This window comes from Eumetopias jubatus, unplaced genomic scaffold, assembly GCF_037043125.1.
Source record: "Eumetopias jubatus isolate StellerSeaLion01/CBP00866 unplaced genomic scaffold, mEumJub1_p1.0 scaffold_15, whole genome shotgun sequence".
In the NCBI taxonomy this organism is placed as follows: Eukaryota; Metazoa; Chordata; class Mammalia; order Carnivora; family Otariidae; genus Eumetopias; species Eumetopias jubatus.
In genome coordinates, this window is record NW_028274821.1 from 77,013,329 (window position 1) to 77,037,297 (window position 23,969).

Here is a 23,969-nt window from a genome sequence, read left to right on the forward strand (position 1 = left end):
ATTTCGGGTCAATATCTGAGCATGTGGCCATCTTGAAATTGTTCAGCTCAAGCCAGACATGGCTATGACCTCTTTTGGCCCTGTCTGTATCTCTAACTCATGTTCACTTTTTTTTGAAAAGCCAGAAAAAAATTATGGTCACATGATCAGTTATGGGCTCTTGATGATGTAGGGGACGAGGAGGGCTCTCTAGGTCTCAAATGTATCCATTCCCATTGGAGTAGAGGTGTGGGTCTGTGACCTGTAGGAATGCTCTGGGAAGCACTAAGTAGCTGCTGCTAATCCTAGTCTATTAGTAAGGAAACTGAGGCCTCATAGGAAGGAGACCGGCACCTAAATATTTTAGCTTTTTTCTTTCCCAATGTAAATTTGACCCCATCGACGTCTACTGAGTGCTCGCCCGCAGGCAAGCCCTATACTGAGAACCGGATAAACAGAAATGGATAAGGCACATGCCTTGCTCCAGGGAGCCCCAGACAGTGGTGGATATAGACAGGTGGAGTGATGATTTGGAATGGTGTGAGTGCACATACTTATAGGAGGTGGATGACTGTAGAGATGGTAAAGGAGGTGGGGGAGAGATGGGAATCAGGGAAGCCTTCCTTGAGGAGCGGTACCAGCATGGGCTTTGGATTTGTTCATCAGAGGACAAAATGCAGAGCGGAGTCCCTTACAGAGGGAACAGCGTGAGTGAAGGCGCCACGAATGATGCATCGTGGTGGGTGCCCCCAACCCACAGTGGGAGATTCAGGAGAGGGAGCCAAGAGAGATGGGGCTGGAGAGGGAGGCAGCATCTTGGAGGCCATGCTGGGGACCTTGGACTTACTCTTTCACATACAGGAGGCCCTTCTATAACCCCAGGAGGGAAGGAGAAGGGAACTGTCATAAGTATTCTACCAGCCAGGATTTGTGTCAACCCCCCAGGGACAGATAGCATTATGAAAAAGGAAACAACTTCCAACCCGCAGTGTGACCTTAGCAAGGTCTGAAGCTTAAGTCTCTTTTCCCTCCTCCAGTATATAGGCATCATAATACTACCTACCTCGGTCTTATTAAGAAGATTGATTAAAGGAGATAATCCATGTAAAGTTGGACCACATAGAAGGGCCCATCAGACATTAAATATCGTTATTCATAGGCTTCATCTCACCTACTACATCAAGCTGCCTACTTGCTTGTTTATGTATGTTTTTATTCATTGATTCATTTCCAACTTTACTCAAGAAATGATTGTCAGCTGCTCACAAGGATACATGACAGCAGACATAAAATGGAGGCTGAAAGACTCAAGAGAGAGGAGCTAGATGCCTCTGTCGATTTAGAAAATGATCCGTTGAGTAATATGCCTGTGACTGATGGAAAGCTTTAGCATTTCAGTGGTGATAGGAGAGTTCATACTTTGTGAAGGAGGAGTTCTTACTGAGTACCTAGGAGGTGCCCAGTCTCTTTCCAAAGACCATTTCTTCCTCTCACCAACCTGTGATCGTTCTACGTATTAAAGAGCTGATGATGATAATGGAGAGTTAGTTTGCTTTCCTGATCCGTCAGTCTAAGTGGCAGCCAGTCCAAATACAACATCCCTCTCCAAGTCCGTTTTACAGACAAATAAATAGAGGCTTGCAGAATGCAGAATCGTCTGGGGGGTGGGGGCAGCGTGATGCCCAGTGACAAGATCATAGGTTTCCAAGGTAGACAGAATTGGCCCTGAAACCCAGTTCTGCAACTTTGGGCAACCTTTTTAATCACATGTGGGCCACATGTTCCTTATCTTGAAAACAGAGCAATAATCCCTCACTGCAAGGTTGGTATAGAGAGGCAAAGCAGGCCTCCTAGTGCAGCTCCATATTTGCCAAAAAAATGGTCTGACGTCCATAGTGAATGAGTGAAGTAGAAAAGAAGCCAAGACTAGAAGTCATGTTGTCTTTTTCATGGTCTGTATTCTTGATTTGCATGGTCATTGTGGGGCCCTTTCATCAGGCAAGATAGCAGTCCTTAAGGGCAAAGATGTTGATTTTAAGCAAATGTACGCTCTAAACTGAACTCTGCAATTTATAAGCTGAGCAAACTTGTCATGTCTCTTCAACTTATAAGGACTTAATTTTCTTAGCTGTAAAATGGGATCATCTCCACTTACCTTATAATATTATTGGGGGAAGTCATTGAGGTGATGTGTATAAAGTGTTTAGCAAAGTACCTGGCACATAGTAGCTCTTAACTACTCGGGGGAATAGCTATTATTTGAAGAGTACCTTTTTTGGATGGTGATGACAGCCAAGGTTCTTTTTCTGTTACAGAGCATACTTGGATGTTAATGAACTGAAGAACATTCTTAGACTGGATGGATCAACACACCTTAATATCTTCTTTGCAAACTCCTCGGAGGAGGAATTGGCAGGAGTAGCAACTTGGCCATGGGACAAGGAGGCCCTAATGCACTTAGGTGAGAATTAGAAACTTCTTCAGGAGGAAATTGGATTAGCACAGGAATAACTTTAGTGGTGATGATAATGGTGATGGTGATCATGACCATGACGATGGTGATGGTAGTGGTGATGGTGAACAATCTCTTTACTGCTTTCCAGTTTACAGAACTCCTTAGCACTTCTTATCTCATCTCAACCACCAAGCATTGCTCTGAAGAAAATAACATGGTATCATTAGCCCTGTTTTGCCGGTGGGGAAACTGAGACCCACAGAAGGAACGGGGCTTATCCAGGGTCACACACAAGTCCATGGCTGAGCCACATTTGGAGTTCAAGTCTCCAGCTCTGTCTATTGATAGCTTTCTTCTTCTACCCCTTGCCTCTTAATGCATACAAATATCTTCCCAGCCCAGCAACCGCATGGTGCTGACACAGCCAGTCAGGGCTTGGCTTCAGAGATACCAAAGAGACAAGAGAAAGTGAGCTCGTTAAGAACTCCTTGTTCCTCCGTGGTCCACCAACACCACCGGGAACTCTTCTTACATCCAAAGTATTCATATCCATAAGCCATATCCATATATTTACGCAAACCCATCACCAAGAGTCAGAAAAGACAATGGTTTCTGAACCAGGCCCAGTAAGTAAACAGCGTAGCTCTTTAATTTTGATTTTTCTGTGCTCTCTTCCAGTACACGTCTGTATGTGCGTGAGTTTTTTGGTAACTTGTCCATATTTGAAAGCAAATATATAAAATTTTAGAACATAAAATTTTATGTTCTTTTTTTTTACTTCATATTATGCTACCTATATTATTCCACATGGTAGCAGTTTTCCTAATCACTTCCCACCCAACTTTTTCACTTAACATCACAAGACAAAAGCATCCTTCTGGGTTATTTCCATCTCCCTAAAGGTGATGTTTTTAATGACCACACAATATTCCATCGAATGAGGGCACAACAACGTGCTCAACCTTTTTTCCCTTGATAGAATGTTCCTGTTGTTTATACCAATGGATAGCAATGCCTCCCTTGTTGAGCATCTTCATCTGGGGAGGTTAGGGCTCAGGAGAGTGACGGTCTTGGTGTTTGCCAAGGCCCGCTGCTCCCCCAGTGATACACCCAGGGTCCAGTCACCGTCTTCAATCTGTGGTATCTTGGAAATGAGGGACTCTGCAGCTTCACATGATAGAGACTTCAAACTCTAGAGTTAGTTCCCTCTAGACTGCTCTCATTTCCCACTTGTTTTTAAGGGAATGAAACCACTGTGTGAGTGTGTGTGTGCGCGTCCAAGTGCATGCATGCTAGTGTGTTGTTGTGGTATAAATAGAGCTGGAGACAATGAGAAATCTGTAGTGGTTCCCAACTGGGGGAATTTTATCCTCTAGGAGACATTTGGCCGTGTCTAGAAATAGTTCTGGCTGTCACAAATGGGGGAATGCTACTGGCATCTAGTGGGTAGAGGACAGTGATGCTGCTAAATCTACAGATTTAGCAAGAAAGAATTATCCAGTCCAAAATGTCAGTCATGCTGAGGTAGAGAAACCCTGATGATGGATAGACAGACAGACAGAGGTTGGGCAAAAAAGAGCATGCAACTTAGACATACTTGAAAGTAGACAATTTGTTTCTATAGTGTGCCTGGTATGACATGGGAATCCTACTGGCTCAGAGCAATACACAGGGTTGTTCCCAGCTTTGATTCTACTTGGCAGTATGGCCTTAGGCAAGTCTCTTTCCTTCCCCAAGTCCCAATTTACTCAGATTTTAAATGAACAGGTTAGACTAGATGGTCTCCAAGGACAGTTCTCAACAGTGAAATGCTGTCCTATTGGAAAAGCAACTGAAAGGCTCTTGATCAGAGTCTTAGAAAGCTTCTTAAGTTAGAGAAAAATACTCCTGATGGTTCCGTGAATTTCCGAGACTGGCTCAGGACCAGGAATACAGAAGGCTATAAATCCATAGCATGTTCTAGTGTTTCAGGATGATGTCAGGCTCTAACTATTTCACCTTTTAAGAGAAGCAGTGAAACAGGACTCGGGCTCTGTGCTGTAGCTCTGTGCAAAGGGGTGAGTTGGAGGGGATGAGGTAAAGCAAACAAAGCTGGCCCGGACATCAAGTCTACAATCCTGTCATTATCCCTGGAAATACCTGTGGGGTCCTGCACCTTCCCACCCCCCTGCCCAGTGCCTCCATGTTGAACCCTCATGGAGAAACAGTATCATTGGCACTGTTGTAGCTCTTTATTTTAGAGCTCAACAGAGATGCAAAGTCACTTTTCCAAGATCACACAGCCGGGGGCAAGCAGAATGAGGGTTGCTAACTGCCCAGGGCCCCCAGCCTTCCATCTCCCCATCCCGAGAAATGTTGGCCAGAAGCAATTACTCTATACGAACCCCAATCAAACCCAACTTATTAGAAGCATACATATATTTTTACCTTCTTTTCCTGCTGTGATGCCATGATCCCTGGAAAAAGCCTTGGGTAGGAAGGGGATTATGTTTCATATTATGATTGACAGAAAATAATTGAGAGAGATTTCCTGTCTCAATTTCTCTTCCTCCCTGCCTCTCTGCCTGCCCCTTCTCACACATGCACACGTGTGCACACACCCCCACACACCCTCTCATACATCTTTATCTCTGTGCTAGAAGGCTCTGAACAGTTCAGAATTAATAGACTCCGTGAGCCCCATGACTGAGCAAGCTCGCCCTCCTGGCAGTTCAACCCAAGATAAAACTCCCCCAACGCCTGCCAGTTCAAATCAACATGGCTCTGCCTTATCACCATTCTTTATAAGACACTGCTCTGCACTTAAACTCAGGACTTGCAGAGTGTTTGGACCTGAATTTTAACCTTCTCTTAAACACATTTGGATTGTAAAGTTTAAGTGTCTCCCTACCAGCCTATATGCATTTCTCCAGTGCCTAAAATGAACATGAAAAATGCCATCCATTGATTCTGCTGAAATCTGTTCCATCTATCTGCCTAAGCTAAGTCATGCTCAGTCATCAAAGACATGGGGGGTAGACCATGGCTTCTCAAACTAGAATGTACAGACGAGCCATCTGGGGCCCTTGTTAGAATACAGATTCTGATTCTGTAGGTCTGCAGTAGGGCCTGAGATTCTGCATTTTTAATCCCTTCCAGGTGATGGTCCTGCTGCTTATTCTCAAGACACTCTTCGAGTCATGAGTAGTTAGATACCCACTGACCCATTTTGAGTCATGGTGCTATGCAAGCTGCTTATGTGTGCTTAGGTGGACCTCAGAAAACTTCTTTCGTTGGGCTAAGGTTCAGAGATTCAACACACATGTAATGAGATGCCATATTCCAGGCCCTGTGATTGGCACTCATGGTAGAACTCATTAAGAGGCCTGGCTCTGGAAACTAAGGATTTCAAATCCCAGCGTGATACCTTTCCTAACTCCTGATCATGAGCCTGGGAATCAGTCTCTCCTATAGGGTTGTGAGTTGAGTAAGTGTGATTATACAAATGAAGCCCTGAGCACAGGACCCGAGGATACATGATAAATGCCCAAGAGACATTGGCTGTAATGACACTGTCATAATGATGAGCTCAACATGATGCTGGCCCTCATGAGTGCTCACTCTCAGAGAGGACCAGAGATGAAGAAGTGGGATTCAGGGATGGTAATCAACTTGCTCAATGTCCTAGCATTTGCAAGGGCAGAGTGAGGACTGGGACCATGGTATCTGACCATGAGGGCTCCAGTTGGACTAGACTGTGCGGGATGTTTGTAAACCAGGGCATGCCTTACTGTTGAAGGACAAGGTGGCAGCAAAAATGTCCACCGGCCCAGAAATCAAAGTCCTTAAATACTGATCATGCCCCTTTGTTAAGTAGTTTGAGGTCACCTCGGTTAGGGTGTCTTACTTCTTCGGCATTGGTGTTTTCATCTGAAAAATGGAAGGATTGCACAGAATGACTCTTGAGACTCTTCCTACCCCATCAGTGGTGCATATCACAAGTCATAACAGTTCTTGGGGCCGTGGAGTCACAGGGTGGAGAAGCCTGTGGTTACTTTGGGCAGCACCCCATTTGCCTGCGATTGATTAGGTGATTTCTGCAGCAGGAAGCAGAGTGCTGCACTTGCTCAATGCTCTGGTTTTCCCTTTGCAGGTGGCATTGTCTTGAATCCGTCTTTCTATGGCATTCCTGGGCACACCCACACCATGATCCATGAGATCGGGCACAGCCTGGGCCTCTATCACATCTTTCGAGGCATCTCGGAGATCCAGTCTTGCAGTGATCCCTGCATGGAGACGGAGCCCTCCTTTGAGACCGGAGACCTCTGCAGTGACACCAACCCAGCCCCAAAACACAAGCTCTGTGGTGACCCGGGGCCAGGGAATGACACCTGTGGCTTCCATAGCTTCTTCAACACCCCTTACAATAACTTCATGAGCTACGCAGGTAGGGCTCCCTGCTCGGCCAGGCTCATGCGGCTGGGTGTCACCCACGGGCTCCAGTCCTGGCTCAGAGGAGCCTTGGGAAAGCTGCTTTCCTTTTCTAAGACTTCTTCATCCCAACAGTCCCTCATCCCAGACAATCAGGATGTGACAGTCCTTGTGTGAGATCTCAGGGGTTCATGGGAGCTGTTGCATCTGATGTCTCCTCAGAAAGACACACTTTAAGGAGCTGTCTGGGGCCAAAGTCAGGAGACCTACACTGCAGTTCTAGCTCTACCACTGGGTCACCCAGTGCCTATGGGTCTATCACATTCTGTCTCTGGGTCTCCCTTCGCTCAAGAAAATGGAATCTTCAGATCTGAGGAATCTTGGAGAAGTTTCCTCTAATTTTGCAGTTGTATTTTTCTAAGCTGGTGGTTACTGCAACTCTTTCTTTATCTTTTCTTTTTTTTAACTGCAACTTTCTCTTAAATATAAAGCTCTTATACTCTCCTTTACTCTTTTATTACAAAAAAAAATAGAATGCTTTTGGTTTTGCAAATACGAAATTACATGAGAGGGGTACATTCTTTTCCTAACTGCGTATATCCTGTCAAAGCCCTTTTTTATACCATCAGTAATAGCATTAAGGACTCATGCTTTGGGTTCAAAGATGCCCTGTACTTCTTTTAGAATATATCAAGGCCAATTCTAGCCCTTAGAGCATTTTTGGAAAGTTAGAACAAGGCATTCTTTTCCCAAGGCAGTCTCAGCCCTCCCTACTGGCCTCTTAGACCAGGAACCCTAGTGTAGGAAACCAATCCACAAATTGCACATGGTAGCCCGGCATCGAATTCTATTATAATATTCGACTTAGGTGTCTCTTGACCCTACGAAAACCAGCAAGTTCTCCGAAAGCGGAGATTGTCTCTAATGCACCACTATATTCCCAGCACCTAGCACAGAGCCTGGTGCTTAATAAATGTTTGTTAAGAAGAAAGAGAGGGAGGGAGAGAGAGGCAGAGAGGGAAGAAAGTGAATAAATTCTCATAAAGATTTAAAAAAGTGATTCTTATCAATTCTAATATTTCTCCTTGTATAAAAGTTTATGGTTCATAAAGGACATTAGTACACACTATCTCATTTAACTCACAACAAATGTGTGGGGTAGAAACTATCCCCATTTTACAGATGGTAATACTGTGGTTCACTAAAGTCATTTGTACCAGGTCACATATCTGACTCCAGACATTTTTTTCTTCTACTCCTGTGTGGGGCTGTAGGTCTCCATCTCTGCTTGAACTAGGAAAGCCCTCTTCCCACAGTTTTCCATTTCTTATTTGGTTTTTGCCTCAGATTGCATTTGAAGAGAGGATTTTGCTGCTGAAACCCCATGAATTTGATAATCCCCAATAGATCTTCCTGCTTTCCCATGTGGGCTTATGACCTCTGGGGGCCTCTGCAGTTTAAGGCTCCTATCATTCAAACCCGAGGTCTCCGGGAGGGTCAACAACCCAACCTTGGCACCAGAAAGGGGTCTTTAGGTTTAGGTCTTTTAAAAAGACCACAGTGCTGGGTATTTCCTCAAAAGCAGATTTCCCACTGGACTCCCCTTCCCAGCCAAGCCGACATCCCACATCCGGTGCCCTGTCCCCTCACACAGCCCTGCTTACGTTCCATTTCTGTAGCACCTTTCCTTGGCCAGCTCAACGCACATGGAAAATAAACAATAACATGAATTTGGAAGTTTGCCGGACACTTAGGGGCCTCGGAGCTGCCACTAGCTACCAGACCCCCATAAACTAAATCTTTTTTTTTTGTTCCCCTTTGTACAGATCTAAAGGGTGATTGATTTACTGTTGTTTTTTTAAAGGAACCCCTCAGCTCAGTGACCCATTAACAGCAGAACTAATTCACTGAGCTACGATAACAAACTTACACCCGCAAAAGCATATTCAAGGCGACCACGAGCTTTGAAATGTTTGTTTTCCTTAGGATCTCTGATAGATGAGGTGACAAAAGCAGCTGGATGAAATTCAAAATGCGGAACAGGATCGGGTTCTCAGGACCAGGGAGAGCTATGCACAGGGGCTGTGCAGTCAAGGCCAGAGGGTGGAGACCCTGCTGGGTCAACTGCTCCGAGTTCCTTCCTTCCTGGGTGCTTCTTCCTCAGGCCTGGTCACTCACAGAGCGAAGAGTCTAGAACAGTGCTGTCCAGTAGAACTTTCTGCAAAGATGGGCATGTCCTGTGTCCATGCTGTCCAGTGTGATCACCACTGGCCTGATGTAGCTCATGAGCACTTCGAGTATGGCTTGTGAGACTGAGGAATTGAATTGTTCATCTTCAGTAACTTTAATGAATTGAAATTGAAATAACTCCACCTGGCTGGTGGCTGCCATATTGGTCAGCACAGGTCTACAATCATTATCGAGTGCCTAGGATACACCGCACACTGTGTGAAGTGCTTCATAGGCTTCTCTTGTAGAATCCTCAAAATAAGGACTATGATCACTGAACCTATTTTATGATGCAGAAATTGTGGTTTAATGTAGCTTAGGTAACTTGCCCAGGGTCGCACAAGAAGAAGAATGTAAGCCTTTTTCACTGCAGAGCCTGTGCTATTGATCAATAAACATCTGGCTCTCTTTCTGATGCTAAGGCAGGTGGGGAGGGTCCCAAGTGCTCAGCTCCAGCAAACACCAGGCAGGTGATGGGGGCATGCCCTAGTTCAGCACCAGGAGCTTATGGTCATCTTGAGCTGCTGGATAAGTCCTGGGCAGATGAAGAGCAGAAGCCCAGACTCTACTTCCTGAAGATGATAGGCCATAGGAGGCCTCCCAAGAGCACCCTCTAGGCAGGGCTTCCTCAAGAGTGCAGAAACCAGGCCTTGTCCAGCCTGCAGGAGCAAGTGTCTTGTTACCATTGTTCTGCGTGTCAAAGCCTTTCAATATGCACATCTGCTTCGACCCTGCCATCCCAGCTCTTAGGAATATATCCGAAGGAAAGAAATCCGTTGATGTGTTTAAGGATTTAATCATAAGAATGTTCTTAGCAATGTTCACTGTCCAAATATCAATTAGGTATTTACTCTCTGCCAGGCATGAAGAAAAAAATGCTTATATGCGTGAAAAATTAGAAACTGCTTGCAAGTCCAGTGAGCATGGATTGTTGAAATAAATCACAAGGCATCTGTATGATAGAACATTATATGGCCGCTAACGATAACGTAGAAGATGCAAGAGAGGTGTAAACAGAAGCAGAGGAACATGGTGGTGCAGAGCACGAAGTTCGGGAGTGCAGGCACTGAACGTGACGCCTCCATGCGTTAGCCTTTGACCTTAGGCAAGGTACTTCTCCAAGCCTCACTTCCTGGACACCACGGAGGGTAATCACACCCACCTTGTGTGATAGTAGGTGTAGTCATGCAGATAAAGGATTTAGAACTGTCCCTGGTACCATAACCAGTGCTCAATAAATGATAATTCATAGGATTATTTGTTAACTCTTTAAAGTGAAAATGGTCACAGAGCCTTGTACCGTGTAAGACCTGGCATATAAACGTGTGTGTGTATATGTGTATATGTATGTGTGTGTGTATCTCTCTATATATACATAGACATAGGTACGTTTATACATATATATGTATAAATGTATGTATATATATATGGTGTAAATGTGTTTCTGATAAGAATTATAAATATTCACATGCAATATACGTATACACACACATAGACCTATGTACTAAATACTAATTGTATTATCTCTAGGTAATGAGTTTAGGGGGATGTTTATTTCTTTGTAACACTTTGGGCATATTCCACATGTTTTACAGTGAATATAATCATTTATTGCTATTACTATTAGTATCACTATCATTATTTAATAAAAACCAAAAAGGCAGGGGCTCTTATGAAGGGCAGCTCTGTTATCCCTACACCAGACATAGGTTAGCTTGTTAAATGCCCTCATTAGCTTTAGGAGGTGGTTACATCATTATTCCCTATATTACAGTGGGTGAAAACGAGGCTGGCTGGAGCGGCAGGGGTGGGGGCAGCATCTTGCTCCTGGTTCCACAGCACAGGGCAGCGCTGGCCCCCTGGCTTGACCCCCCGTGCTCTGCAGTCTCCATGCTACAGAGGGTAATGTGTTCTGGCGAACAAGTTCAGTTAGCAAACTCCGGGCCAAGCACTGACAGCATGGGGGCTGGTGCAGGCTTCCACAGTGACGAGATCCCCGAAGTCCTCTCTGCTGATAAAATGGGAACTGAAGAACAAGATGGGCTGGCTGGTCCTGGAGCTCAGATGTCGGGAGGGGAAATGTGTGGAGGCAGGAAGCCAAGAGGGGCTGACTCTAGACATGAGCTAATTGAGACAGAGCATTTGTGATAAACGGAAACCCTTTGGTCCTTCCCCATAAGATTCCGATAGCAGCAAAGTCTCTAAGCAATGTACCCTGGGACAGGCATTTTCAGACTTCTGTTTTTAAGTTCAGATACATTTCTGTTCCCCTACCAAGTTCTGTCACCTATCTGGTTTTCATACTCTTTTTTGTTGACAAACATGGAAATGGCTAATTTTAAGTCACGAAAGGAAAATGCACTTCTTTGGGGAAAAGAAAGAAACAAACCAGAGTGTATGGAGGGGGAAAAATGCTGTTTTTCTCCTCTATTCATCTTGATAAATACTTTATGTGTTCCAGCTCACTGAGTCCCCACAGCAACTCTATGGAGTGGGGTTGATTTAAATCTCCCCAATTTATACCTGTGGGACCTGAGTTTTAGAGTTACTTCCTTCTTTTGGAAAGGACTGATAAGTATTCTATTTGGTGCCTATGCCTTAACATACATAGCCATTCCCCTCTGAATAGAAAGATGTGTTATTTCTGATATTTTTACCATTATAAATGATGCTTCAAAAAATAGCCTCATACCTATATTTTCCCCATGTTTGTTCATGAATATCTGTCTATTGAATTCCTGAATGTGCTATTGCTAGATCAAAAAGAATGAATATTTTACATTCTTATCATGGTTCTTTGTGCTCCACTCCCCTTAGCCTTCAGCCGAGTTTGGAGATGAACATTCTTGGTACCCTCATCATCTCCACCTACAGATTGGAAAACTGAGGCCCTGAGGGCATGACTTCACTTGCCCATTTGACTCCGGATCCCTCACACACTGGTCTAGCTCTTTAGCCATACCTTCTTAGCCATTATCCCTTCCCCTGCCTCTAACCTATTCAAGTGGCTTCTCTAGAGGGTACTTTTTTTCACTAAGAAGCTCAAAGTTCCTAGGAACAAAGAAGAACATACCTGATGATCTGGCCCTTCTTAGGCTGAGATGTCTGGACTCTATTCTCCAGGCAATGGGGAGCCATAGAATGTTTGTTATCCAAGGAGTTAGATGGCTGCATGTGGACTTGAGAGAGATGTATGCGACTGAGGGTACTTGCTAAGGGACACTGGGCTCTTCTGCTTTCTCCAAAGCTATGAAAGACGTGCCCAGGGTGCTGGACAAGGGACCGACTGTCAGAAATTACTAAGGGGAGCTTCTGTGTATAACATCCTTTCACTCCTGTCCCTTCCCCAACCTGGATTTTCAAGGTTCCATCCAACTACACAGCACCTGCCCAAACTTATTTTCTGTTTGTTTGATAAGGCGAAGTGAGTTTATGCTGCAGGATTCCCAGTGGCAGGTTTATTTTAAGATCTGGTGAGCCCCGTGCTCCTCCATCTGGGGCCCAGCTGCGGAAACCCTGACAGGGCGGACACCTCTGGGAAGTGGCGTTTTTGGAAATGAAGCCAAAATAGTGTCTTGTTCTGCCCCCAGGGCAGCTAAATGAAGCTGGTGGAGGAGTAGACAGGAGGCAGGCTCCTTCCTTAGGAGGCGAGTCTCAGACAGTCTTCAGTCCACATTGTAGAAACGAGAGTAGGGCTGAAGGTCATTTGATCTAAATCCATTTAAGAGATTGTATTCCAGCCCACTCAGACTTGGGCTCACAATCCTATTTATCAAGCACCTGCAGGATACTTTTCCCATACAGGGTCTCATTTATGCACAGAAAGTTCTCATATTGATTAGAAACATGGTCTAGGAGTCCAGAATGCCTGGGTTCAAATCTCAGATGTATCCCTAGCATTGTGATTGTAAAAAAGTTGCTTGACCTCTTTCAGTCTCAATTCCCTTCTCTGTAAAATGGAGCAAATAGTAGTATTTACTCACCAAATAACGGGAGTGTTAAATGTGTCCAAAGCTCAGTGCACCCATGCCTGGCTTATACTAAGCACACAGTGAATAGCCAAGTGACAGTACTGTCCTCATTCCCAGCATGGACGCTGAGCCTGGATTGTTCCTAGGGCTGCCTGCCTCTCTGGCTGTGCTCACTGCAAAGGACTCCATGCCCCTGTGGGCCTGCAGCTCCCTCTCCTACAGCCCCTGACCTTTCTCTCCCCATCTTAGCCCTCCAGTCTGGATGACCTCAAGTACCTCCTTCTTCAGAAGCCTCCCTGGGTCACTGTCCTTTCCCCATGGCACTGTCTCTTGTTCATCAGTGGTCAGCCACAGACTTTCACAGTCTTCTGATAACCTTGTCTCGTATAGCAGACTCGCCTTCACTCTATGCCTAGACTGGTCCCTCCTCGAGGGCAGGAACATTTTTCAGTTTCATCTTTCTGTGGCCTTTGGCCCGGAGCAGAGAATATGGGGTAGATGCTCAGAAGGTTAGTTTGAAGGACAGTATCACGGCCTCCATGGACAGCAGAGTGAATGAATGAGCAGATGAATGAATGGGAAGGAATGAGTGAGTGACTAAACAAGTGGAGGAATGAATGACTGGGAGATTTGGGGTGAGTGGTGAGGGAGGGATGGCATAAGGGAATGCATGGCTTACTGACCAGGGATGGGGGGGCGTGGAAAACCATTTGGCCCTTGTCCTTAGCTATGACCTCTGGGCCACTGCGGCCCATCCACCCTCCCCTCCCTCCTGTTCCCTCTTACCTGCCTCCAGAAGTGATGACTGCACTCACTTCTTCACAGACCATTAGCTCTTGAGCACTGGAAGAGGCCAGCTCTGCGTTGGCAAGGGCCGGGGGGCTGGATGGCCGGCCCCTCCGGGAGACGTCATGCAGCGGCTTCTTATCTCTCCCTCTGCCCACTTGCAGATGACGACTGCACGGACTCCTTCACGCCCAATCAAGTTGCCAGAATGCACTGTTACCTGGACCTGGTCTACCAGAGCTGGCAGCCCTCCAGGAAGCCGGCTCCTGTCGCCCTGGCCCCCCAGATTGTGGGCCACACGACTGAGTCAGTGACGCTGGAGTGGTTTCCGCCCATCGATGGCCACTTCTTTGAAAGGTGAGTGTGGCCTGTGCGGTGTTGATCCCTCTTTCCTGCTGAGACGAGGGAGATTCTGAAGGGAAGCTGTTTTCTTCGTCCTTTCTCTTGTTCATCGGGACCCCTAGCACCTAGCGGTGATGGGTCCATAGAGACACATGGTCAATTTGGGAGTCAGGGGATAAATGAACGAGTGCTCATTGGAATTAATATGTAAAGATGCATGCTTTCAATGAATGGATGTTTGGCTCTATTTTATTATGAAACACCTGGAAACTTTTATTGCCGGAACATCCTCTGGGATAGAGATGCTGGCTTCCTCTCCACGAGCTCAGGAGTTGAAATTGCCTCTGGTCAAAGCACAATTGTGATAGATGTGTAACATATATTATATATGAAGGTGTGTATGTGTATATATTCATACATCATACATGAATACACATACTTGAATACACTTGAATATATGAATACATAAAATTAGAATTTTTGTGCCTAGGCCTTTGTTGTAGAATTGAGGGTAGAATTTTTGGAAGATCAGGGATGATAAACTGAGGCACAAGAATTTTGCTCCCCTGTCTTTCACTTACTAACTGTACTACCTTGGGCAAGTCACTTTCCCTCCTTAACTGGTCCTCTCCCACAGGAAAGTGGGTCTAATGATGCCTCAGTGGCCTGAAGGCAGGGACCTGAATCCAAAGGTCTCTTGTGGTGCTTTCAGCATTGAGACCCCTTGAGGAGCTCAAACTTTAAGGGAAACAGATTCTGAAGAGTCAGGAAAACAGATTAAGATGATGATATCTACACTTGGCTATAATTTAGGGCTTATTAGTATATTAACCCCCATCCCAGCCTTTCTTAGGGGCATTTTGTCCAGTAGTGATGATATACCATTGATGATGGTGAAAGTAATAACCAGCTAATGATTAACTAATAATTCTCTGTGGTTGTGGTTGTTGCCATTTATCAAGTCCTTACTCCAGGCCATATTCTGTATTAAGGCTTTATATGCAGAGTCTCCAGTAACTATGAAAGGGGAATCATCAAGGAGGATCTGGGTGGCTCAGTAGGTTGAGCATCTGACTCTTGGTTTCATTCCACTGAGGTCATGATCTCAGGGTTGCAAGACTGAGCCCCACATTGGGCTCTGCGATCAGCATGGAGTCTGCTTGGAATTCTCTCCCTCTCCCTCCATGTCTTCCCCTCCCCTCGTTTGCATGCACGCTCTCTCTCTCTCTCTTTCTCTTTCCCCTCCCCTCGTTTGCATGCATGCTCTCTCTCTCTCTCTTTCTCTCTCAAATAAATAAATAAAATCTTAAAAAAAAATAGAAAGGGGAATAATCTTCCTCATTTGCCAGGTAAGGCAGGAATTAGAGAGAAAGATGCTAGGAGATTTGACCAAGAGCCCATAGACAGTGCTGGGAGCTGGGCTCTGACTCACATTTTGCAACGTCTTGTCTCGGGCCACACGTGCTTTCATTAAGTCCTTCCAAAACTTAAAGTATGAAGGAGGTATTACCCCTCCCCTCAAAAGAGCCACAAAAAGTGGTAAGGAGCTCTCATGTGCCTGTGTGTATATGTACAAATATATATCAGATCATGGTACCACATTAAATTTGGGCTCTAATTTTCTCCACTGCCATCAGTCCCTGAATCTAGAACCTTTGTTTGGCAGCTGGGTGAATGTGTTCATGGGGGAATGAAATGCACTCCCTGGCCCTCTATAACTACCACACACACCCCCACCCCTGCCTTCCCGTGCCCCAGCCGCCCTCACTAGGAGCTCAGAGCTGGTTTGGGAAACGTCATGTGACACTTCAGAGGAGACTTTCCAGCAGCCTGTAGATTTATTTATTTTTTCTGTGGCGATGAGAAGTATCAGACTTTTGGTCAAGCCTTGGCCTCAGTTCCACTTAAAAATGGAAGTTTTGTAAGTGAAGCTTCCCGTGTATGTATTTAATTTGTATTTCATAAAGCAGTTATTGTCCATTAAATAAATACCATCTGATTGTTGGAAACCTATTGGAGGGTTAATTGTTGTGTAATGAGATATGTCTCTATTACATAGTACCCTCAGCTTCAATCAATATGTTTTTAATAACCTATAGTCAGTTGGTACTTGAGGCTCATACAATAGCTATTCTGTTCAGTCTGAGATTTCATAACGGAGTTATCATATGTTAAATTAAAACGGACATTTTAGAAACATGTCTAATTAGGGTTAACAGCTACAGAGACCATAGTCTATGGGTAAAGGAAGTCGATCAGCAAGTTCAATAAATTGCTGTAAAGACATGGAGCTATCACTCTCCCATGCCCTCAGAGTTTATATTCATGCAGACTGGCCTGGTGCAGAGTGCACAAACTTTGCTGGCAAGTTGTCTGCTCTCTGTTCTCAGCCCCACCACTCCTGGTCTGCGGAAACTTGTGCAAGCCATCTCACCTCTCTGGTTCTCTCTGACCCTCTGAGTCTTCTTCCATAATTGTGCCCACTTTGCCTGGCTTTTGTGGGGAATCCGAGAGACATGACATCTGTGATCTGCTAGCACATACACTCTATGTTCAAGAAATATTAGCTCCCATCTTGTGCAAAGTTTCCCAGAGCTGTTTAGCTACTTGAAAATTCTCTTTCCCTGCAAAATCTCTGGTGTTTTCCACTGCATCCATCAATGCCAACCTCTCGCCGCTGGCTATCCCTATGTCCTCCTGCTGTTCCTCACATCTGTGGTCTAAGAGAATACAAGGGTTTTCCTTAAGAAAACATATTCAGATCCTCCCACAGCCTGTGTCCTCACACATGGGCAACTGAATAAATAATTCAAGGCCACCCCTGGATTTTCTAACTCCTTTATTTTTATCTGTCTTGCAAACATGTGTTGACTGAATGGTTTCAGTTATCTGAACAATTGGCGGTGGCGTATTAGAAAGAATTCTGGACTAAGACCCAAAAGACCTGGATCTGAAGTCTTTGCAACCTCATTCATTTCCTCCTGCTCGTCAGCCTCAGTTTTCCGATCTGTAAGCCAAAGGTCATCTGGCCTTTCTCAACCAAGCTCCCTATTCCAAATCTCAGAACACAGAAAATGACTAGAGTAACTATTTTCTCAATTCTCCCAGGAATGGTGCATAACGAATACCATTCTAGATGCACAGGAGAGAAGTTAACTCATGACACACAGTGGATATCTTAAAGAAACACTGTTCAATAAGACTTCTGCTGTAATGGAAATGTTCTGTGTCTCTGTTGTCCAATATGGTAGCCATTAGCCAGCCGGCTATGGAGCATTTGAAATGTGACAAGCGTGAAACTGAATTTCTAAATTTATTTAATTTTCATTAATTGAAATTCAGAGACCCCCGTGTGGCTGCTGGGTGCTGTATTATTAGCACAGACTTGAGCTTTAGGCTTTGATTCTCATGGAAGGTGGGTAAGAAAGATGATCTCTTCCGGGGTTAACATCTTGTACTACTGTGATTTCAGTGTCTGTGTGTATGTGTGTGTGTGTCATTGTGTGTCTATGTAGATACAGGTACAAATAAAAATCAAATAAATGCCAAACATAAGAAAACATATACTCCCTGGATGTGTAGGATGCTGCCTGATTTTGGTAAAGCTTGTATCTACTCAATGACTTTACAAGCTATGAACTTGGCCTGATTACTTTGTACTCATGATTTTCTATTTCCTAATCTGTGAAATGGGAACATCACCCACTGCCCAGAATCACACCATTGCATTTAGTTGCCTACTTTGCCTTTACTTTAGTCCTTTTCTCAATCCATGTTTCCATTCAGCATGAAGACCAGCCTTTTTAAAATGCAAATTAGATCCTGTCACTCCCTGACTTAGAGTGGCTCCAGTGTCTTCCCAATTCTTTTATGTACAATCTCCGGGTGGTCTACTGGACCTCCACGATCTGGCCCTTGCCTACTTGTCCAGCTGCCTCTCTTAACACTCCTTCCTTCATTCATAACTCCTGTCACTCAGACTTCCTTTGGGATCCCTATAGACCAAGCCTTTTCCTGTGTAGGGCCTTTACATACCTGAGACTGCCCCTGGAATGCTTTAGATCCACCCTTTATGTCATCCTTCAGCTCTCACCATAGATGACGTCCCCTCACTAAGGTCTTTCATGACTGTTTCAATTTTAATTAGCCCAGTGTACCTCCCCCACCTGTATTCTTGCCTACATCATCCACTTACTTTCCTTCTAGAACTTAATGAACCCATGATTTTTTTATCTGTTTACTTATTTATGTACGGTCCACCTGGCTGCAAGCACACCTGATTTCCTTCCCCTTGGATAGTCAAAGTCTGGAACTTGTACAGTGCTAGCAACTAGAGGCGGTTCAGTGACTACTCACTGAATGAACAGATGAAATAGTGAATGAATATGTGAATCAGTGACTGAATATGAGGGAAGGTACTTTGTGGAGCTCTGTGCAAACAAGGCATATTTACTGTCAGGTGGATGATGGTTTAGTCACTCATCAAAGTATTTATTAGAAACCTAGGATGTGTCAAGAACTGATATACAGGGGACTATATGACCATCATCTAAAACAGAGAATCTAAAGAAGCAGAAAGAAAGGCTCAGTGGCCATTAAGGTCCATGTGGTTCCTGACTCCATCCCAGAACTTTTATAATCCCATTGTCATCATAGAGCCAGTCATGTGACCCTGAGCTGCTAGGCATGGATTGTGGTCGTTGTAATGGAACTCTGCCCTCCAGAGTGAGGAAGTCTCTTTCTCCGCTCCTCATTCCCCACCTGCAAGTGTATTGCTATAATTATTATTATTGCTAGTCCAGGAGTAATTCATAGATATTCAAAATATATAGAAAATTCAGAAAACCAGAAGGAATAAAAAGGGAAGGGTAATCATCCTATACTCATTCCACCACCCAGAAACTGCTGTTGATATTTTGTCATATTGAAGTTATTTGGACAGCATTGAGAAGCTGCACTAAATTCAGTTTGGAATATGATTTTTTCACTGAACATTGTATCTTACACATTTTCCATGAGATTTCATAGAATATTTTTTAACGACTGCTTACCATTTCATTGAACGTATTAATCTTAGGCTATTTCATCATTCTCCTTTCACTGGATATTAATGTATTTGCAAAATTTCTACCTATCTATGATTTCATATTAACACTGATAAAGCTGAGGATGCAAAATCTACAATTTGAGAGTTTAGACTAGGTTAGTTATGAGTCTTAGCAACATGTCTGAGTGACTGGTATTTATCCATCTATCTATCCAGCCACCCACCCATCCACCCATCCACCCATCCACCCATCCACTCATCCACTCGTCTACTCATCTGTCCATCCATCTGTCCTTCTGCATATGTTGGCCACCATATATGCAGATAATCAGGAGAATGATCTATTCAGTTATAGGTTTGGGGATGAGCTCCCTGGCAGCTGTGTGGAGGAGGAACAGGGAACACCAGCAGACTGATGCTCACCAGTGTACTCTTTCTTACCATGTGAACCCAGGGGCTACAGAGCTTCCCTATGAAGGGAAAGCTATAAGGCTCCTCCATTCTATCTTTCAGGTAACTAAAGGATAAAGGTCCTTCTAGGAATGATGAAAAAGGTGTTGGCAGGACCATGGCATTTTGAGAAATAATGGGCTGATCCCTCTCCCCTCCTGGCAGCTGCCTTCTAAACAGATGCCAAGTCTGGAGAACAAGCAAGATCCCAGGGGCTGTTGTGGCTAAGGGGAGATTGAATCCAGATACATAAGACACTTGACAGTAGAGGAAGCCACCATAATATTTATTCCACTTCTGGGGCTCTTCCCTTCAAGGGATTGGCTTGCCCCTTGGAAAGCTGCTAAAATGAATTAGATGCCATGGTAAGGAAGCTGCTTTTGACTGTTAAATCAGAGGTGATTCATCCATCCCCAGAATGTCAGGCCTGGAAGGTTCTATAGGTATCATCTGGTTCAGCCAACTCATTTTCAGATGAAGGAACTGAATCGTGCCTTCTTTTTATTTAATACCTAGGACACAGGATGGTGCCTGGCACATGGGAGGTACCCAACGAACACTGTTAAAAGAATAAAATTTGAGGTCAAAAGGAGCTAAAGATTTTTTCGCAACCACACATCAAATCCTCAGTAGAGCTTTGGATGTCTGATGAAACTAAGATTAGTATGGGTAGTAAGTCCTTGGCCTGTTGATTCTGTACTGCTTGAAATTAAAGAAGTGTATCTACCATTAGGACAGAAGCCACATAAGTCCAAACAAGATATTTGCTGGGCAATGGGGAGGAATTTCACTCATGGTCGTATTCTGAAAACTTTGGCAAGGATAAGGAGGATGGGGATAGCAAGGAATTGTTATGTCTTCTCCCTGGTGCCTTAGGCCTAGCCGGATCAGGAGCTCATTCAACTGTTCCTAAGTCGGTGCATTTCCCTTCTTTCCTTGGCCTCCTAGAGAATTGGGATCAGCATGTGACCTTTGCCTGGAAGGGAGAATCCTGGTGCAATATGCCATCAATGCCTCCTCCCCGATGCCTTGTGGCCCATCAGGACATTGGAGCCCTCGAGAAGCAGAAGGTAAGCCAGTCGGGAAGCTCATTTACAGATTGGGGGTGCAAAGAACAACTCTTTTGATGTAGATGGAGCTTTATGATTTTAACAATCTTTTCTGCATACTATCTCATTTGATCTTACAATTGCCTGGCAAGGCCAATTTACTTTATTTCTGGCTTTTCCCCAAGCTTTATTGAGACATAATTGACATATAACATTGTATAGGTTTGAGGTGTACAAAGTGATGATTTGATACATGTATTATTGCACAGTGATTATACCACAATAAGGTTAGTTAACACATCCATCATCTCATACTTTTTGTTTGTCTGTTTGTGAGCTCATGTAAGATCTACCCTCTAGGCAATTTTCAAGTATATGATAGGGTGTTGTTAACTATAGTCACCATGGTGTATATAAGAACTCCAGTGTTTATTCATCATACAACTGGAAGTTTGCGCCCTCAGCCCAAGATCAAGGCCAATATTCATGCATCGATTCAGCACATGTCCTTTGAACTCCTGCACTGTCTTAAGTATGTCATCCCACTTTACATACAAGGAAACAAAGATGCTGAGATATTGAACAAGTGCCCAAGGCCACACATCTGAGGAAGACATGGTGTTTTTGTGTGCCTCCAGACCCTGATGGCCTGTTGGTGCACAGAAGATCACCTTAGAATCAGCACACATACCTGGGGGAGGGGTCAAGTTTTCAGTAGTCTTTGTTTTCTTTAGTTGTTGCTAGGAAGATCCAGGACATCCACACACATGCCATGAATATCCCTCTTGAAGTTTTCTGCCATGTACCCTCCTTTTTGGGATCTATCTGTCAGCAAGACACTGGAGGGAAGCACTTCATCATTGCCACTATTGGTGGGCTCTCCCCATGACCGGACCCTCCCCTTCCCGGGGATCTCCCAGGCCCTCCTAGGGGCCAGCAGTCTCTGTGCTCTCTTATGGCCCCACTCGCTGCCAGACTTACTGGGTTTTCTGCAGAATTTAAGAGAGTGCCTTTTGCACAATGCTTTGTTCCACCAGCACTTGACCCCGACAACAGCCACTTGGAACTTAAAGAACCTCGTGGAAAGTTGCCTACTCAGTTTCCTTCCACAATATCCCCTTCTTTAGGGCTCAGTTCTAGTGCCCGAAGCCCAGCTGGCAGAGACCCCATGTTCTCCATGCCCTCAGAGCTTATGCTCCACCCCCCAGTGTCTCTTGCTCCTGTGCAGGGCAGCTCTCATCCATGGTTCCTGGGTGGGGACACCAGCCATCAGAGAGAGCAGAATCTGATTCCTCCCTGAGCTTCAGCAAGAACTCCCTCTGTTTTCTTTTATATTTTTAGAAAGAAGGTTGAGAAGAAAAAGCCAGAGAATAAAGCAAGGGAGAAGGATCAGAGAGGAGAGTGAAGGAGAAAAATGACAGCACTGTACTTTGTTATCTTCTAAAGTAGCTTAAAATAAAAATGAGAGCTGAACTCGGGAACTCTAAACAAATCCATCTGGAATGTAAAGTGAGAGGGATGTCTGGGAGAAGCCCTCAGTTCAGCCCCCCAGGATCACAGGCTGTCAGACTTGGAAGGGGGGCCTGGCTCATCTAGCCCCGGTTCCCACCCAGTGCAGGAATCCCCCTGGTGCCCTCCCTCACCCAAGCTCCCCTAGCACCAGCATGTACATTCCTGGGCCTTCCATTCTAACTCCATTTGTTAGAAAGTTCTTCCCGAAATCTACAATCATGACTTTTCTATCCCAACGGAACCCACGTTGGGTTCTCATGGAAGAAAGCTCATGTCCCTGCCAGCTGACAAATTGTGTCCATGCAGAGTGAACCAGTCTCATCTATGGCCACCATAGGAGCTATGTGCCAGGCACCATGCTTGGTACATGGCCAAGAGAGAGCTGACCATCTAACAGGGGAGTCGGATGAGTAAAAGGGTGGTTTCCATCAACCACTGAGTGCAGCAAGGCCCATGATAACTGAAGCACAGAGTGCCAGGGGAATTAGGAAGAAGCTGACCTCATCCAGAACTGAGACCACCTGGGAAAAGTCACCACCCCAGCGAGCAAGGCACATTTGAGAACATGAAAAAAGTTTGGTATGTTTAGAGCAGTGGGTTTTTTTTTTTTTTTTCAGTGTGATCTGGAGGCTTATGGGATTCCTGGAGACTTTTTAGGGTATCCTCAAAATCCAAAATTATTTTCATAATAATGCTATGATATTGCTTACCATTTTCACTCCCATTTTCTCCTGAGAGAGCAGTGGAGCTTTCCAGTGGCTATGTGGAATGTGATGTTATTACTGCTCTGATAGCTAACGGAGCACATGCTTATGTGTTCTTGTGTTTAAAGTTCCTCAGTGTTCATCTATAACATGGTAACTACCAGTAGATGTGACCCACATAAATGAAAGCTGTTCAATAATGCTATGAGAGCTTAAGTGGGTTTGGAGCACGAAACGTGAGGTGTGGAGCAGGGGGAGTTTGGACTGGGTGTTCTATAATGACTGGATGAGGATGGGTTTATACCGAGGGCAGCAGGGAGCTACCACATGCCTTGGTGGGGGTCTGGGGCATGGTGCGATATGTGTGTTATAAAGACTGCATGGGCTGCTCTGTGGTGAAGAGCCTGGGGATGGGTGTGCTAGAGGAAAGGGAGCAGCTGCGTGGCTGTTGCAGGAATCCAGGAGAGGGATGGTGGTGGCCTGGGTGTGGTCCATGGCTTTGAGAAATGGAGAGAAGTCAATGGAATTGAGAGATATTTGGGAGGTGGAATCAGCAAGACTGTCCCCCAAGACTTCTCTGGCTAAAACCATCTTGGTTTGTTCTACGTGCTACATGAATGAAATAATTTTCAGACATCGTCCCACACCTCCATCCAACCCAACTGTCAATTGGTTAAGTCAATTCATGGTTTGCTCCTGACCATCTTAAAGCATGATATGCAGAGTAGAGCTCATCTGGAAGTGCTGAGCCCCCGGTTCCCTGAGCTGACTCAGGCATGCAAGGAAACCCAGCAGCCTTGGGTTTTCCTTCAGGATATGTAAATTTAGTGCATGCAGGCCAGGAAAAGACACTGTTCTTTTTTTAGAGCATCCTATTACAGGCTCTGTGATCCTTTTGGCTCAGACCCTTTTAATATCCTTGAAGAAATAAACTTTTCCATGAGCCAAACTCTGCAATTTATTTCTCAACTCATTTTCATCCTATTTATCTTTGCGTGTTTAAGTTTTTGGACTTCCCAAACTAACATAAAACTC

General features: G+C 44.8%; 1 protein-coding gene across 1 annotated transcript in view; it reads left to right on the forward strand.

Annotated features, from left to right (window-relative positions):
• The window catches only part of PAPPA (pappalysin 1), a 232,022-nt gene that overhangs the window by 50,897 nt on the left and 157,156 nt on the right, over positions 1 to 23,969 (forward strand). Inside the window, exons 3-6 of the mRNA XM_028107916.2 lie at positions 2,295 to 2,440; positions 6,567 to 6,860; positions 13,995 to 14,187; positions 20,618 to 20,739. Of these exons, the coding sequence (XP_027963717.2) occupies positions 2,295 to 2,440; positions 6,567 to 6,860; positions 13,995 to 14,187; positions 20,618 to 20,739 (755 nt within the window). The remainder of the gene's footprint in view (positions 1 to 2,294; positions 2,441 to 6,566; positions 6,861 to 13,994; positions 14,188 to 20,617; positions 20,740 to 23,969) is intronic.